The 17,969-nt window shown below is 37.6% G+C and overlaps 1 protein-coding gene across 3 annotated transcripts in view; it reads right to left on the bottom strand.

Annotated features, from left to right (window-relative positions):
• Positions 1 to 17,969, bottom strand: part of PACRG (parkin coregulated) — a 515,568-nt gene that overhangs the window by 429,887 nt on the left and 67,712 nt on the right. For all 3 annotated transcript variants that reach the window (XM_079939453.1, XM_079939455.1, XM_079939454.1), the window contains exon 2: positions 9,128 to 9,262. In XM_079939453.1, coding sequence (XP_079795579.1) covers positions 9,128 to 9,262 — 135 coding nt within the window. The remainder of the gene's footprint in view (positions 1 to 9,127; positions 9,263 to 17,969) is intronic.

Here is a 17,969-nt window from a genome sequence, read left to right as displayed (position 1 = left end):
CAAACTCAAACTTTGACAGTTATCAAAAGAAATAGAAGCCCAGGACAATTCCATGAATACATTCATTCTTCTTCATGTGCAACAAATTATTCAACTCAAAGGAATTTGCCTATAAGATTTTAAAGATCAATATCGATTTTGCCTAACGGGGTAATAGATACGGCATTAATTCTTTGAATCCTTAAGAAACTGAAACATTAAGAAATTGAAGGCACCAGAGGACTAAATTATTAATCAAAATTAGAGAGTTTTGAGAACAATATACTGAGGGTTAATGGATTAGGTATCATATCACAGTGTGACTTACTTTAAAATGCAGTAGTATTTACAGATAATGAGCTATCGTGGTTTGGGGCTGATCTTAATTGTAAGAAAATTAGTGCACATTTCAATAATAATTATATTCAATAAATGTTTTTCCTGGTAGGAAATTATCAGTTATGTCAATGAAAACAGTCACACTGACAGAGCTTTTTATAGTTCATGAATACCAATGCCTCTAAGAACTGAAAAAAAAGAGAGAACATACTGGAGAAAAAATTCTGAATAGAGTCACACATGAGTTTTAGCAACTAGGGGGTCAATACAGAATTGAAGGTATAGTCCAGCCACCATCAGCAGAAATTTTTAAAACAAATTTAGGCATTTAATTAACTTAGGCACAGCATTTCTTTACTTGGATGTCCAGACTGGACATACATTTTTAGTCATTTAGAAAGAAAAACAAACTTGTCATTTTGGAATTTAAGAAATTTAAGAAATCAGTAATCATTGGCAAAGCATTACATATAACCTAAGCCTTTTCAAGGTAAAAGTTCAACCTACAGAAACTATTGCATATAACTCTGGACTGTGCATTGAAATTAACTTGCTGGTGCTGATCTTCTTAATTTGCTACCAGAAGACTTGGCCTCTATGGCTAATTTCTAATCAATGTTCTTTGAAGTATTTCGTGAACATCTCAAAATATAGATACTTTAGTAATTGTGAAACAAACTTTCTTAGACCTCCCAATTAAAAAGAGCCACACCAATCATTCAGTACATGGTCATCACAGATGAGAGTAAGGACTAGAGAGTGAGACGCATGGTCGCGAAACAGTGTCTAGAGAAGTAAAACCAGTTGCAGGATGTTTTACATTCATTCAGTACACATCACTGGGCACCACCTCTGTGCCAGATACTCTTTCAGGCATAGCACTGGGATAAAGGAGTGAACAAACTAGGAATACAGAGTCCCTGCCTTTGAAGTCTTCAGGATATGTCATTTTCATTAGCCTTGCTATTGGCTCCATTGTAGACCCTATCTGGTTTTCATTTTCTCTCATCTTTCCTATTATATGCTAAATTTCTGTATTTTATAGTTCTTTCTAAAACAATTTAAAATCTTTTAGTATTAAAGTGGGATAAAATATATAAATGAATACACATATTACTTGTTGGTTAAAAAAATGTCACCACAACATTGCCATATGAGGGGTTATAAGGTGCTGAGAGAGGGGAGTTTGAGGCAAAGTACAAGTCCATTTTGAGCTTTTCCCTTTTTGAGACAATTCAAAAGTTTGTGATTTTAGTCACATTTGTCATAGGATTTTCATTATATCTTGATTTGGCTAGACAGTTAATATCTATTTCTTATTCAAACCTTTCTAATGTCTAGAACATCCTTAAGCATGTTCATAAGAAATTTAGTGGAAAACAAGACTCTCAGTGCATGCCAGTGCATGTCACATTCTATCACGTAGCATGGTATCAAGGACAGATGGAGAAAGGTAATTTCTACTAATATCTGCTGCAACAAAATGTCTATAAAGTAAAGAAATTCAGAGACACCTTAGTGTAGTTGTAGCTGTTTTCATCTTAGCTCATCAGAATAACTGAATGGTTTATAACACCATATAGTAATTTTTTAAAATCCAATCTATTTTTCTACAAATCTTTCTCCCAAGGTCTACATTGAATACTATAAAATAGTATTCTCGCACAATTTTAAAACGATGTCTTGGAATTAGAATTTACAATAAAACAGTGAATTTCATAGTGCACCGATGATTCATAGTTTGCTCCTCATTAAGTGTGTAAGTAACAAGTAGTATTTCAAGTTCTTTTGAGTGACTACTTGAAGTTATTTCAGATTCCTGCCCAAAATAGGGAACTAGAATGGACTCCTGGCTCCTTCTCCTGGAGAAATGAAGGGAGGAAATGTGGATTCTGGGAAGTAACAAACAAAAAGAGTATAAGGAGGAGGAAGAGGGGGAGGAAGGAGGAAGGAGAAAGGAAAAGGGGAGGAAGAGGAGGAAGGAGAGGAGAAGGAAAATAGTGAGGGTGGAGAGGAGAGGGGCAAGGGGAGAAGGAAGAAGGGAAGGAGAAGGGAAAGTAGAGGGAGGAGGGGGAGGAGAAGGAAGGAGAAGATGAGGAGGGGGAAGAGGGAGAAGACGACTCCTCAGGAGACCTGAAGGTTGTCTAAACTGATGGGTGGAGAATGTCTAGTGGCAAAAGCGAGAGGATAGTTCCCAGAAAAGCGGTGTAAACGCCCACATACTTTTATATTCTCCTATGACTCGTGCTTTAATGCTTGACTTTGGTGCAATTTACAGCTCCCTTCCACCAAAGGACCACATTCTACACGTATGCCTTGCTTCAACCCTCCTTTTTTATTATTATTATTTTTTATTGGAGTATAGTTGCTTTAAAATATCGTGCCAGTTTATACTGTAGAGCAAAGTGAATCAGCTACACATACATATATATCTCCTCCTTTTCGAATTTCCCTCTCATCTAGGTCACCACAGAGCACTGAGTAGAGTTCCCTGTGCTATACAGCAGGCTCTCACCAGTTATCTACTTTATACATAGTATCAATAGTGTATATATGTCAATCCCAATCTCCCAGTTCATCCCACCCTCCCTCGCCCCCAGGTACCCACATGTCTGTTCTCTACGTCTGTGTCTCCACCTCTGCCCTGCAGACAAGATCGTCTACACCAATTTTTTCAGATTCCATATATATGCGTTAATATACGATATTTGTTTTTCTCTTTCTGACTTACTTCACTCTGTATGACAGTCTCCAGGTCCATCCATGTCTCTACAAATGACCCAATTTCATTCTTTTTTATGGCTGAGAAATATTCCACTGTATATATGTACCACCTCTTCTTTATCCATTCATCTGTTGATGGACATTTACGCTGCTTCCATGACCTGGTTATTGTAAATAGTGCTGCTATGAACATTGGGGTGCATGTGTCTTTTTGAATTATGGTTTTCTCTGGGTATATGCCCAGGAGTGGTATTGCTGGGTCATACGGTATTTCTATTTTTACTTTTTTAAGGAATGTCCTTACTGTTCTCCATAGTGGCTGTATCAATCTACATTGCCACCAACAGTGCAAGAGGGTTCCCTTTTCTCCACACCTTCTCTAGCATTTATTGTTTGTATATTTTTTGATGATGGCTGTTCTGACTGGTGTGAGGTGATATCTCATTGTAGTTTTGATTTGCATTTCTGTAATAATTAGTGATGTTGAGCATCTTTTCATGTGTTTGTTGGCCATCTGTATGTCTTCTTTGGAGAAATGTCTAGTTAGGTCTTCCACCCATCTCTTGATTGGGTTGTTTGTCTTTTGATATTGAGCGGCATGAACTGTTTGTATATTTTGGAGATTAATCCTTTGTCTGTTGATTCATTTGCAAATATTTTCTCCCATTCCGAGGGTTGTCTTTTCGTCTTGCTTATGGTATCCTTTGCTGTGCAAAAGCTTTTAAGTTTCTTTAGGTCTCATTTGTTTATTTTTATTCTTATTCTCATTACTCTTGGAGGCGGGCCAAAAAAGATCTTGCTGCAATTTATGTCAAAGAGTGTTCTGCCTAGATTTTCCTCTAAGAGTTTTACAGTGTCCGGCCTTACATTTAGGTCTTTAATCCATAATTTTGGAAGTCCTAGCCATGGCAATCAGAGGAGAAAAAGATATAAAAGGAATACAAATTGGCAAAGAAGAAGTAAAACCATCACTGTTTGCAGATGACATGATACTATACATAGAGAATCCTAAAGATGCCACCAGAAAACTACTAGGGCTCATCAATGAATTTAGTAAAGTCACAGGATACAAAACTAATACACAGAGATCACTTGCATTCCTATACACTAACAACAAAAGATCAGAAGGAGAAATTAAGGAAACAATCCCATGTACCACTGCAACAAAAAGAATAAAATATCTAGGAATAAACCTACCACAGAAAACTATAAGATACTGATGAAAGAAATCAAAGACGACACAAACAGATGGAGAGATACACCATATTCTTGGATTGGAAGAATCAATATTGTGAAAATGACTAGACTACCCAAAGCAATCTACAGAGTCAATTCAATCCCTATCAAATTATCAATGGCATTTTTCACAGAACTAGAATAAAAAATTTTACAATTTGTATGGAGACACAAAGACCCCAAATATCAAAAGCAGTCTTGAGAAACAGAAATGGAGCGGAAGGAATCGGGCTCCCTGACTTCAGACTAAACTACAAAGCTATAGTAATCAAGACAGTATGGTACTGGCACAAAAACAGAAATATAGATCAATGGAACAGGATAGAAAGCCCAGAGATAAACCCACGCACCTATGGCCACCTACTCTATGACAAAGGAGGCTAGAATATACAATGGAGCAAAGACAGTGTCTTCAATAAATGGTGCTGGGAAAACTGGACAGCTACATATAAAAGAATGAAATTAGAACACTCCCTAACCCATACACAAAAATAAACTCAAAATGGATTAAAGACCTAAATGTAAGGCCAGAGAGCCCTCCTTTACGTAGAAGAAGTTGAGACAGTGTGCCGAAAGCTCTGCAAGTTTGTATGACATTTCTTCTGTCTCCAGAGTGTCCTCTAGGTAGAGCCTCACCCCCACACACACTATGCTTATAAAGGGGTATGACTCATATCACAAAATTACAGGAGACTGAATAATGGAAATTTAAGGTGTGGAAACACAATTTTTAAATGTCCATTGTTCATGCTGATTATCTGCTTTGTAACTTATTCAGAAGGGTTGGCTCTTGATCAACTTCTGTTGCTTGTACTCTGGATATTGAACATATCAGCAACAGAACAAAGCCATGTTTCCTGAAAGTTAGTAGAGTCAAGAAAAATGCAGAAAAGTAAGTGGATTAAATGTTTAGAGCAATTAGTATGCTTTGTAATGGATTCAACCATTCACAATCAAGAATTCTTCAGCTATATTTAGAAAATGCATATTTAAAAATAAAAAAGTATGCAGAGCTTGCCTGGTACATTTCATAATCTAGATTAAATCTATTATCTTTCATAATCATTAACTTGCCACTGATAAGTATATAGAAAATTTCACTACAAATATTTTGCAAAACTTCTTTCATGTTAACCAAGGAATGTATAAGCCCAGCCATGACAAAGGTGCACAAATCAGTCTTATTTTTTTATTTTAATAAAAATTCTTACATAGCTATAGTCTCCTATCTGGCTAGCAGGTTCAGGCATTTATTTTTGACTGTCATTATCTTTTTCTTGAGCTAAATGCTTTATTTTACTACATCCTGAATATTTAGAGATTGCATATTTACTTTGGAGAATATCTAGAGATATGGCAATAAAAAAAGTAGGCAGTAAAGAGCCTTCATAAAATCCACAAACACAATGAGGAGTCCATCATAAGACAGGAAACCAGCTCTGAATCCTGGGCATTTAACTTTTTTTTAAATTAATTTTTATTGGAGTATGGTTGCTTTACAATGCTGTATTAGCCTCCACTGCACGACAAAATGAATCAGCCATACACATACAGCTATCCCCTCACTTCTGGACTTCCCTCCCATTTAGGTTACCACAGTGTGTTAGGTAGAGTTCCCTGAGCTATACAGTATGTTCCCATTTTATACATAGTATCAATAATGTATATGTGTCAATCCCAGTCTCCCAATTCCTCCCACCCCACCCCTTTCACCCTTGGTATCCATACATTTGTTCTCTACTTGACTGTCATTATCTTAATGTAGAGCAGCACTGTCTAATATGGTAACCAGTGGCTATTTAAATTAAAATTAATTAAAATTTAAAATTTAGTTCCTCAGTCTCTCTGGGGACATTTCAAGTGCTTAACGGCCACATATGGCTACTTGTAATGTATTAGACAGTACAGATGCAGAACATTTCCACCACTGCAGAAAGCTGCATTAAACAGTGCTCAGATCTTTAGTGATACCGCAAGGAATATACTAAACTGCACGGATTGTGGCATTTGGTTTGCCCTGTTGTTTTGACATGTGGAACAAATAGGGCACACTTCATGTGCCCTAAACTATGATGGTAGCTCAGGATGTGGGTTGAGAAACCTAACCCTGCGAAGACATTTGCCTGTCTCTGACTTTTACTTCTATGTTCTGACTTTAGTAAGTCATTTATTAAGTATTACTGTAGAGTGCCTTTGTTATTTCAAGAATATATGGTGATTTCTAATATGGTGATGATCAGGTCAGCTAATCCAGAACAAAAAGAGGGGGAATTTGAGGTCTTGGGCAGGGATCCTCTCTCAGCAACTTTACAGACCGGAATGAGCCTGAGATGCTGGGGAAGTCTTCATCAGGGTTTAGGGCAGTGACTTCTGCCCTAAAGTCACTGCCTTTCAGGCCTCTTGAAATTCTGATAAAGGAAATGGATCTCCTTGCCACTTAATTATACACACCATTTCAGGTACTCACCACCGCCCTTGGAGCCCCAGGGGTGTCACAGGGAGTGTGGAGAGAGGACAGGTATTTTCCTGGGAATCAGAGCTACTCAGTAGCCTTCAGCAAGGGGCGAGCTATGACATGAGATGAGAAGTTTGCTTGACCAGGGCTCTGTCCACACACGGCGAAGTACAGTTCAGGGTCTGGGGATGTTCAGTTAGTTTGTTTTTGTGGGGTGCATGCAGAGCCCTGCTTCCTTCAACATTCAAGGTCCCTTCCTTAGAAATGGCATCCTAAAAGAAGGTCTCTGGTCTTACCAAGTACCGGACTTTCCCCATAGTACATGTGCCAAGGAATAAATATGAATATATTGAGAGACTGCTCACAAGCCTGTGCTTAATAATTTTAATGTTTTATCTTCAACATTACAGTAGTACAATTGAAATCCGGTTGTTAAAGCTTTAAAAGGTAGAAGTCTACCGGTTATAGGATAAGATGTTTCTTTAAATGTATGCTACTATCCTACCAGTGGCAGCATATAAATTGCTTCCTCTTTATTCTGACTTTTTAGCTTGCTGAATCAGTACAGTAGTCAATAGTAGCTTAAAAGAATTAATATAGTTATAAAAAAGAAAATCAATTTATATCCCATCTGACTGTTGGATTATCACAGATAAAGCAAAATGATTCATCTATATTTTTATTATTTTCAAGATGAATTTTTTCTAGTCTCTTGACATTTCTAAAAGTTACTCATACGATTATTCAAACAGGTCAAAAAACTATGAATTCTTTTTATTGATAGAATTTTTATGTGCTAAATTACTTAAAACACCAAAAATCGACTCACTTTTTATAAAGAAATATGGCATATTATTTACTCAAAAGGAATCAACTTCTTAAGAACCTGCACTATGTGATCGTGAATGAATTGGTACATAGACAAACAAACACAAAATCCACCTAACTAATCAAATACAAACAAAACCCCAAATTAAAGTTTTTAAGAATAAAATATGTAAATTAGTTATACTTGCTATAAATTTTTTCTCATTATGCACATTTTCACAAAACAAATGCAAATTTTAAGAGAGATGATTAAAACCAGGATAATAATGTCCTTCATTCGCCTAAAAAAATTATGACAAAACTTAATAACAAGGGTATCTTCAGATTTCTCTTGCCAAACAATTTTTAATAATTCTAAGTTCAATAAATGGATATCATGTGACTGCTCAAGATTTCAAAATGTTTGATAATTATATGAAAACATTTAAAGACATACTAGAAATAATGCAAACAATTCTTTCAGGTTTTCCATAAAAGAAGGAAAAGGTTAATTTTAATGAATTTCTGAGCTATTTACTTTGATGAATTCTACACTTTGATCATTTTTATTTTTAAACATAAATTTATTTGTTACTAATTATAAACAATCCTGACGTTCACCCTTCAGATACTACTGTGGGACTTTTTTATTACATGGATCAGTTGCTAAATTTAAAATATCTGGCAAAGCCTTTTATGTTCCTTAACCTGATGCGATGCTCACACATGTGCAACTGCTTTTCTTTCTTTAGGCAGAGAAGCCCTTTTAGCTGATAAATATCACCCAAAGCAAAGTCCTTGATAACAAAAAATAATTAAATAGCAGAAGCTGGTTAGAGATCAGCATTCATTTTCCAAATTAAATGTAAAAGCCTTCTTCAGTTAAGAGACTGGCAAGTTTTTACAAATAACATCAATGAGGCTTTTAGAAGGAAACAGCCACATTAAAATGGAGTCATTAGGCAATACATTTATTTTGAAACCAATTAACCTTTTGTCAGAAAAATGTCGGTGCTGTAATGGTCTCAGCAGCGGAGGTCAGCCTCTAACAGGGCACGTATGACAGCCACTGTGCTGGCTGACACGTACTGCAGACAGAGAGGAGAGGGCAGCAGAGAGAACCGGCCCTCTTTTGTATTCCACACTGCATTTCCAGGGAGCAGACAATCTTGACCTATCCATTCAGGTAATTAAAGCTTCCATTTGGAAGTGTCCTGCAGGAAGGTGAAATTTTGGGGAGATAAATGGCTGTTGTTCTTTGTATCCAGCCACCAGTTCCATAATTTGATGGACTGCCTGAAACAGGCTGGGATGCCAGGTTCTCATAAAAATAGAGATGAATTGGTCAGCACACAATTCTCTAAGGCAAAGCAACTCTGTCATTTTCTTTTTTGCAGGCTATAATTTAATTGTTAGTCAAGGTGGACAGCTGACACAGGGGGGCTTTCTCTCAGAGCTTACCTACCATCTTCCATTCACTGAGAAATCACTCCAGCTTATTTACTTATCAGCCAAGTTTGTTTGACATTGGGAAATGTCACTTCCACAGGGAGCACAGCTGGTTCTCCCAGCTGTGCCCTGACTTACCTTCCACGCTATTTTGTTTCCTTTCGAATCATGTTCAAGGGCAATTGGGAAGTCCCCTCGTTCATAAAATTTTCGAAACGCTGTGGGCTTCGTTGGTCTTTCTTTAAATGCTCCTGCAGGTGGAGGGCCTCTCACCTTTAAAGAAAAAAAAAAATAGGAATCAGGTATTAAAACACATTAGAAAATGCACAGTGAAAAAACTTTGGCTTTTATGTTTCATTTTGTATAAAATGTTCTGGAAGACAAACCAAATTATCTTAATAATGAACAACCGAAATCTCACTAATACAAACATTTGTAGAAGAAAATTATTTTATAATAACTGTTAAGGATTTACTTTATTTCAAGCTACTTTACAAAGCATTCCTAGAAAATGTCACTTTAAAATATCACTTTATAAAGAAGAAAAGCCTGAACTTTTAAGGAAAACATTTTAATAGAAGCAACTAAGTTCAGAGTGTTAAAACTTCTAAGATTCTTAATAATTGCAAATTCTAATCTCAGGTCTGATATACTTTATAGAATACTCCAGAAATAAATTTAAAATATGTCCTTCAAATCTTTTTATATAAATAAAATGTTAGGATATGTTCTCATGTTATAAGTATTAACCATAAAACCATAAAAATGTGATATAAAATTAAGTGATGATAAATGAGAGAGTTTAAGAAGAAAAATGGTGGTCTACTGTGTGTGCATAGCATACATTTGGTAACATGAATTTATGAGAAAGAAACATTAGAAGAGACTATATGAGAATCTTTCACCTGCCAAATTATGAGTTTTATGAAAGAATAAACATTTCATATTGAGTTATTCACATTGACTACAACTTTTAAATCTGCATTATTTACATATGAGCTAATTCCTTATGTTACAAAATTCAAAGTGATTAGTGAATGACTATCATTAGAAAATGATAGTCGGCTGTACGGTTCCTTATATATAGTCTAAACATTATTATCTTTACCTGTTTGTAAAAAAAAAGGTAAATATTAGTCATCCATTAGTTTAATAAAAACAATTATTTTGTTAATTCTTAAATAGACAAGAGAGCAAATAATTTACCTACTATCTTAATATTTTATTTGATGCCATATTAATTTTTAATATCTGTGTGGAAAATAATTTTAACAAAGTATATATGAAATATATCTAATATAACAAATATTATATATTATATAATGACAAATACATTTTATCTGAAGCACACATAAAGACTAATATTAGAAACTGAGGGAGCTTCCGGGAAGATGGCGGAAGAGTAAGACGCGGAGATCACCTTCCTCCCCACAGATACACCAGAAATACATCTACACGTGGAACAACTCATACAGAACACCTACTGAAAGCTGGCAGAAGCAGAAGACCTCAGACCTCCCAAAAAGCAAGAAACCCCCCACGTACCTGGGTAGGGCAAAAGAAAAAATAAACAGAGACAAAAGGATAGGGACGGGACCTGCACCAGTGGGAGAGAGCTGTGAGGGAGGAAAGGTTTCCAAACACTAGGAAGCCCCTTCACGGGCGGAGACTGCGGGTGGCGGAGGGGGAAAGCTTCGGAGCCGCGGAGGAGAGCACAGCAACAGGGGTGTGGAGGGCAAAGCGGAGAGATTCCCGCACAGAGGATCACGGCCGACCGGCACTCACCAGCCGGAGAGGCTTGTCTGCTCACCCGCCGGGGCGGGCGGGTCTGGGAGTTGAGGCTCGGGCTTCGGTCGGAGCATCGGCAGAGGACGGGGGTTGGCGGCGTGAACACAGCCTGCAGGGGGTTAGTGCGCCACGGCTGGCCGGGAGGGAGTCCGGGGAAAAGTCTGGAGCTGCCGAAGAGGCAAGAGACTTTTTCTTCCCTCTTTGCTGAGGAGAGGGGATTCAGAGCTGCTTAAAGGAGCTCCAGAGATGGGCGCGAGCCGCGACTAAAAGCGTGGACCCCAGAGACGGGCATGAGAAGCTAAGGCTGCTGCTGCCGCCACCAAGAAGCCTGTGTGCGAGCACAGGTCACTATCCACACCCCCCTTCCGGGGAGCCTCTGCAGCCCGCCACTGCCAGGGTCCCGGGATCCAGGGACAGCTCCCCCGGAAGAACGCGCAACGCGCCTCAGGCTCCTGCAACGTCACGCCGGCCTCTGCCGCCGCAGGCCCGCCCCGCACTCCGTGCCCCTCCCTCCCCCGCGCCTGAGTGAGCCAGAGCCCCCGAATCAGCGGCTCCTTTAACCCCGTCCTGTCTGAGCGAAGAACAGACGCCCTCCGGCGACCTACATGCAGAGGCGGGGCCAAATCCAAAGCTGAGCCCCTGGGAGCTGTGAGAACAAAGAAGAGAAAGGGAAATCCCTCCCAGCAGCCTCAGGAGCAGCGGATTAAAGCTCCACAATCAACTTGATGTCTGTGGAATACCTGAATACACAACAAATCATCCCAAACCGAGGAGGTGGACTTTGAGAGCAAGATTTATGCTGTATAGCTTTGCTTCCTCTTGTCCTAGGGTTCTATCCGTCCGTTTTTTTGTTGTTGTTTTGGTTTGGTTTTGGTTTTTTTTTTTTCTTTATTTTTTCTTAATAATTATTTTTTATTTTAATAACTTTATTATATTTTATCTTACTTTATTTTATTTTACTTTATCTTCTTTCTTTCTTTTTTCCTTCCTTCCCTCCTTTCTTCCTTCCTCCCTCCCTCCCTCCCTCCTTTCTTTCTTTCTTTCTTTCATTCTTTTTCTACTAATTCTTTCTTTCTACTTTTTCTCCCTTTTATTCTGAGCCGTGTGGATGAAAGGCTCTTGGTGCTGCAGCCAGGAGTCAGTGCAGTGCCTCTGAGGTGTGAGAGCCAACGTCAGCACACTGGTCCACAAGAGACCTCCCAGCTCCACATAATATCAAATGGCGAAAATCTCCCAGAGATCTCCATCTCAGCACCAGCACCCAGCTTCACTCAACGACCATCAAGCTACAGTGCTGGACACCCCATGCCAAACAACTAGCAAGACAGGAACACAACCCCACCCATTAGCAGAGAGGCTGCCTAAAATCATAATAAGTCCACAGACACCCCAAAACACACCACCAGACGTGGACCTGCCCACAAAAAAGACAAGATCCAGCCTCATCCACCAGAACACAGGCCCTAGTCCCCTCCACCAGGAAGCCTACACAACCCACTGAACCAATCTTAGCCACTGGGGAGAGACACCAAAAACAACGGGAACTACGAGCCTGCAGCCTGCAGAAAGGAGACCCCAAACACAGTAAGATAAGCAAAATGAGAGGACAGAAAAACACACAGCAGATGAAGGAGCAAGATAAAAACCCACCAGACCTAACAAATGAAGAGGAAATAGGCAGTCTACCTGAAAAAGGATTCAGAATAATGTTAGTAAAGATGATCCAAAATCTTGGAAATAGAATGGACAAAATGCAAGAAACATTTATCAAGGACCTAGAAGAACTAAAGATGAAACAAACAACGATGAACAACACAATAATTGAAATTAAAAATACTCTAGATGGGATCAATAGCAGAATAACTGAGGCAGAAGAATGGATGTGACCTGGAAGATAAAATAGTGGAAATAACTACTGCAGAGCAGAATAAAGAAAAAAGAATGAAAAGAACTGAGGACAGTCTCAGAGACCTCTGGGACAACATTAAACGCACCAACATTCGAATGATAGGGGTTCCAGAAGAAGAAGAGAAAAAGAAAGGGACTGAGAATATATTTGAAGAGATTATAGTTGAAGACTTCCCTAATGTGGGAAAGGAAATAGTTAATCAAGTCCAGGAAGAACAGAGAGTCCCATACAGGATAAATCCAAGGAGAAACACGCCAAGACACATATTAATCAAATTGCCAAAAATTAAATACAAAGAAAATATATTAAAAGCAGCAAGGGAAAAACAACAAGTAACACACAAGGGAATCCCCATAAGGTTAACAGCTGATCTTTCAGCAGAAACTCTGCAAGACAGAAGGGACTGGCAGGACATATTTAAAGTGATGAAGGAGAAAACCCTACAACCAAGATTACTCTACCCAGCAAGGATCTCATTCAGATTTGATGGAGAAATTAAAACCTTTACAGACAAGCAAAAGCTGAGAGAGTTTAGCAGCACAAAACCAGCTTTACAACAACTGCTACAGGAACTTCTCCAGGCAAGAAGCACAAGAGAAGGAAAACACCTACAATAATGAACCCAAAACAATTAAGAAAATGGGAATAGGAACATACATATCGATAATTACCTTAAATGTAAATGGACTATATGCTCCCACGAAAAGACACAGATTGGCTGAATGTATACAAAAACAAGACCCATATATTTGCTGTCTACAAGAGACCCACTTCAGACCTAGAGACACATACAGACTGAAAGTAAGGGGATGGAAAAAGATATTTCATGCAAATGGAAACCAAAAGAAAGCTGGAGTAGCAATTCTCATATCAGACAAAATAGACTTTAAAATAAAGACTATTACAAGAGACAAAGAAGGACACTACATAATGATCAAGGGACCGATCCAAGAAGAAGATATAACAATTGTAAATATTTATGCACCCAACATAGGAGCACCTCAATACATAAGGCAAATACTAACAGTCATAAAAGGGGAAATTGACAGTAACACAATAATAGTAGGGGACTTTAACACCCCACTTTCACCAATGGACAGATCATCCACAATGAAAATAAATAAGGAAACACAACCTTTAAATGATACATTAAACAAGATGGACTTAATTGATATTTATAGGACATTCCATCCAAAAACAACAGAATACACATTTTTCTCAAGTGCTCATGGAACATTCTCCAGGATAGAAAAAATCTAGAAACAATAAATGCTGGAGAGGGTGTGGAGAAAAGCGAACCCTCTTGCACTTTTGGTGGGAATGTAAATTGACACAGCCACTGTGGAGAATAGTATGGAGGTTCCTTAAAAAACTACAAATAGAACCACCATATGACCCAGCAATCCCACCACTGGGCATATACCCTGAGAAAACCATAATTCAAAAAGAGTCATGTACCAAAATGTTCATTGCAGCTCTATTTACAATAGCCCGGAGATGGAAACAACCTAACTGTCCATCATCGGATGAATGGATAAAGAAGATGTGGCACATATATACAATGGAATATTACTCAGCCATAAAAAGAAATGAAATTGAGCTGTTTGTAATGAGGTGGATAGACCTAGAGTCTATCATACAGAATGAGTAAGTCAGAAAGAGAAAGACAAATACCGTATGCTAACACATATATATGGAATTTAAGAAAAAAAAATGTCGTGAAGAACCTAGGGGTAAGACAGGAATAAAGACACAGTCCTACTAGACAATGGACTTGAGGATATGGGGAGGGGGAAGGGTAAGCTGTGACAAAGCAAGAGAGAGGCATGGACATATATTCACTACCAAACGTAAGGTAGATAGCTAGTGGGAAGCAGCTGCATAGCACAGGGAGATCAGCTCGGTGCTTTGTGACCGCCTGGAGGTGTGGGATAGGGAGGGTGGTGGGGGGAGATGCAAGAGGTAGAGATATGGGAACATATGTATATGTATAACTGATTAACTTTGTTATAAAGCAGAAACTAACACACAATTGTAAAGCAATTATACTCCAATAAAGATGTAAATAAAATAAAATAAAATCCCATAAACAGAAAAAAAAAGAAACTGAGTAGGAGATTAAGAAATACCTTATTAAGATGGTTAAATGCTGAAGTGGAATTGAAGAGTGAGGTAACATAAAGGCATTTATTAGAGTTTAAAATGTTCTTCACTACATAGAACATTATTCGCAGCAAATGATTACGTAAGTAACTGAAATGACACTGGACAGTGGAGAAGCAAGATTTACTCTTACTTATTGAAGATTTAAAATTTTTTCTGGTATTAGAATTTTTCAGCCAATTTCATTCAATTGTTAAATGACCATATGCATACAGCAACTACTTTGTGCAGAGTTCTGAGTTGGTTGCTATATATAAAGGAGGACATTCTCAACAATGTTAGTATAATGGAAACTGTAGAGATGTTACTCCTGGACTTTTGCAATTCATGGAGCAATAAATTTTGAAACATATTTTTGGGAAATGATAAAGAATCAACAGTTTTTTATTTTGCCAAGAATTTACATCAAAAAAAATTACTATTTACCATCATGTCACCATTTTAACACCTCCCAGAAGTGGTAGAACATAAACTAAAGAAAGAAAACATAGCCAGCATGCATATGTATTTACAGAAAGTTATAGTGCAGTAGTACATATGCGTGTGCATGTGTATTATTATTATTTGTATACAGATACCTCACTTTTTATATTTTTGAAAAATTAATTTTTAATGGGTAAATAGGTATATATATATGGTATGATACATAGATAGATAGATAGATAGATAGATAGATAGATAGATAGATAGATAGAGATATATAATGGACTATTATTCAACCATAAAAAGAAGGAAGTCCTGCCATTTGGAATGACATGCATAGACCTTGAGGACATTATGCTAAGTGAAATAAGTCAGACAGACAAATATTGTATGATCTCACTTTTTTGTGGAATCTAAAAAAAAACTGAACTCATAGAAACAGAGAGTGGAATGGTGCTTGCCAGGGACTGGGGGTGTGTGGCATCTATTGATTGTCTTTTTTTCATTTGCTTTACAATCTTCCTGATTCTTGGTGTCACAACTGATTTTTTTATTGAAACCTGGACACTGGTGTGTTATGAGACTCTAGATCTTAAACCTTCTGCTTTAGCTGGTTTATTCTTACACCTCTCTAGCAGAAATGTGGTGGGGGGTGCCACCTGATTACTACTAGGTTGGGGCAGAAGTACTGGTATCCCCCCTGGCCTCGGCTGAACCATGTGGAAGGAACTCCTCATTAACACTGGGTGAGGGTGGGAGTTTCAGCACCACTGGCCTCCACTGTCACCTCCCTGACAGGGAAAGGTAGCAGTGCCTCATTATTGCTCCCCACCCTGACAGCACAGATGAAGTGGCCTCATTACTGCTAGGCAGTGCCTGTCCCTCACGAGGCATTGTCTGACACCACCCCAACAGGAAGGGGGAAGACCCTCTTATGACTGCTGGCTGGGGTGAAAGTCCAATCTGCCCCCATGTGTTCTCCATTGACACTATGGGTGTTGGGGACCTCTTTTCTATTCCAGTAGAGATCAAAGACAATTTCTCATTTAAAAAATTCAGCTACAACAATTATTTAGGTTTTTTTGTCTGCTCATCATATCCTAACCATCTTTTTCAGTTTTTTTTAGATGCCAAGTTATTATTTATGCTGTTGACAGTAAGCCTCTCATTTATTTAGCTGACTTAAAATTTATTTAAGATTATCCATCTTTCTCCTTTTTCTTTGTATTTATCTTAAAATCAAGTTCTCTTTTCCCTTATATCTCTTATTCTAAATATACTCCAATCTTTCTGATTCAGAACTCAAAATTCTAATTGTCCAAACTTTTTAAATAATGAATACATTTCTAAGATGCCTAGAAGGCTTTTTATACATTGTAACAGATAACTTACACTTCCTCTTTCTTCCCATAAATTTTTATGGGCTCTCTAGAGAAATGATTCCATACCTACAGTTCCATGGAAGTCTTTGCTTAGTTTTACAAAAATTGTCCATGCTAATATGCAATTACTTAACAGCGAGGAAATTTTATTGAGTATCTGTTATCCTCTGTTTTTATATTTCTGCCATTTACTTATTTTGAAACACTAGATTCTTTCAATTCTGCTATAGGTCCATTCCAAATTAACTCTTGGAATTTCAGGAGTTATAATTTGTAAAACTGACTAGAATATTACCACTTAGATTTGTTAATGCAAAGGGACATTACCTAACTTCATGCAGATGCTCTGTCACTCTATCCCTACATAATATTTTTTTCTGTTCCAAATATATAGGTAGCCACTGAAACCTTATAGAAGGACATACTATTTTTTTAATATTCCATACATAATTCATTCCAACTAGTTCTAAAAATCTGTACATGAAAACCAAATGAAATATAATTCCTGGAAAGGTAATAATGATATTATTACTGGAAATCACACAGATGGATATAGTTTGACTAAACAACTTTAAAAGCCAACAAAAACACTGTTAAGAATCCTTACGTAAGTCTCTTATTTGTACAAGGACTACTGTAAATTTTATTTAATGTCTTAAGAATTTTTTCCTGATTTATTGTAAATAATATAGAGCAAATAAGGAACCATAAATCAAAGTAGATTTGTGGGAAAATGCAATTAGGATTTGCTTGAATGGTGGGGTCTATCTATAAACCAATTAGGATGAATGGATGTTGCAGCAGAATGCTTTTAATAAAATCGAATGCACTTGGGAACCGAGATATTGAATGCACTTTGAAGTGACTACAGATGACACAGTACTTTATATGCCTACATTTATTGAATGTGCTGTAATGGATTTAGGACTTAGATCACAGTCTGTGTCATGGTCACAAAACTAATAATAATTAGCAGGAAGGAAGTTTCTCTAAAATTTTTCATCATATAGTTCGAAAGTTTCCTTTTCAGTAGATTTATTTTTTTAGCATAAACTGAAACTGCTAAAAAGAAAAAAAAGGAGACTTTTACTTCAAGTGGGAAGCTACATTGTGTTTTTCTAATTGGTCCGTTTAGCCACCACACTAACATTGAGACACTAAAATTCAAAGACACTAATTTCCTTATTAGGAAATTTTTCAGCATGAGATTCGGATTCATAAAATCACTGTGGTTAAGAAGCAGGTGGGCCAGAGTTGGATTGTCTGCGAGCTACTCAGGCACTGGAATGTTAGCTGCGGGACTGGTAAATTGGTT

The sequence above is a fragment of the Stenella coeruleoalba genome (assembly GCF_951394435.1).
Source record: "Stenella coeruleoalba genome assembly, chromosome: 12".
Classification (NCBI taxonomy): Eukaryota; Metazoa; Chordata; class Mammalia; order Artiodactyla; family Delphinidae; genus Stenella; species Stenella coeruleoalba.
The sequence above is the reverse complement of the archived record's forward strand: the minus strand, read 5'-3'. Positions and strand labels throughout refer to the sequence as shown.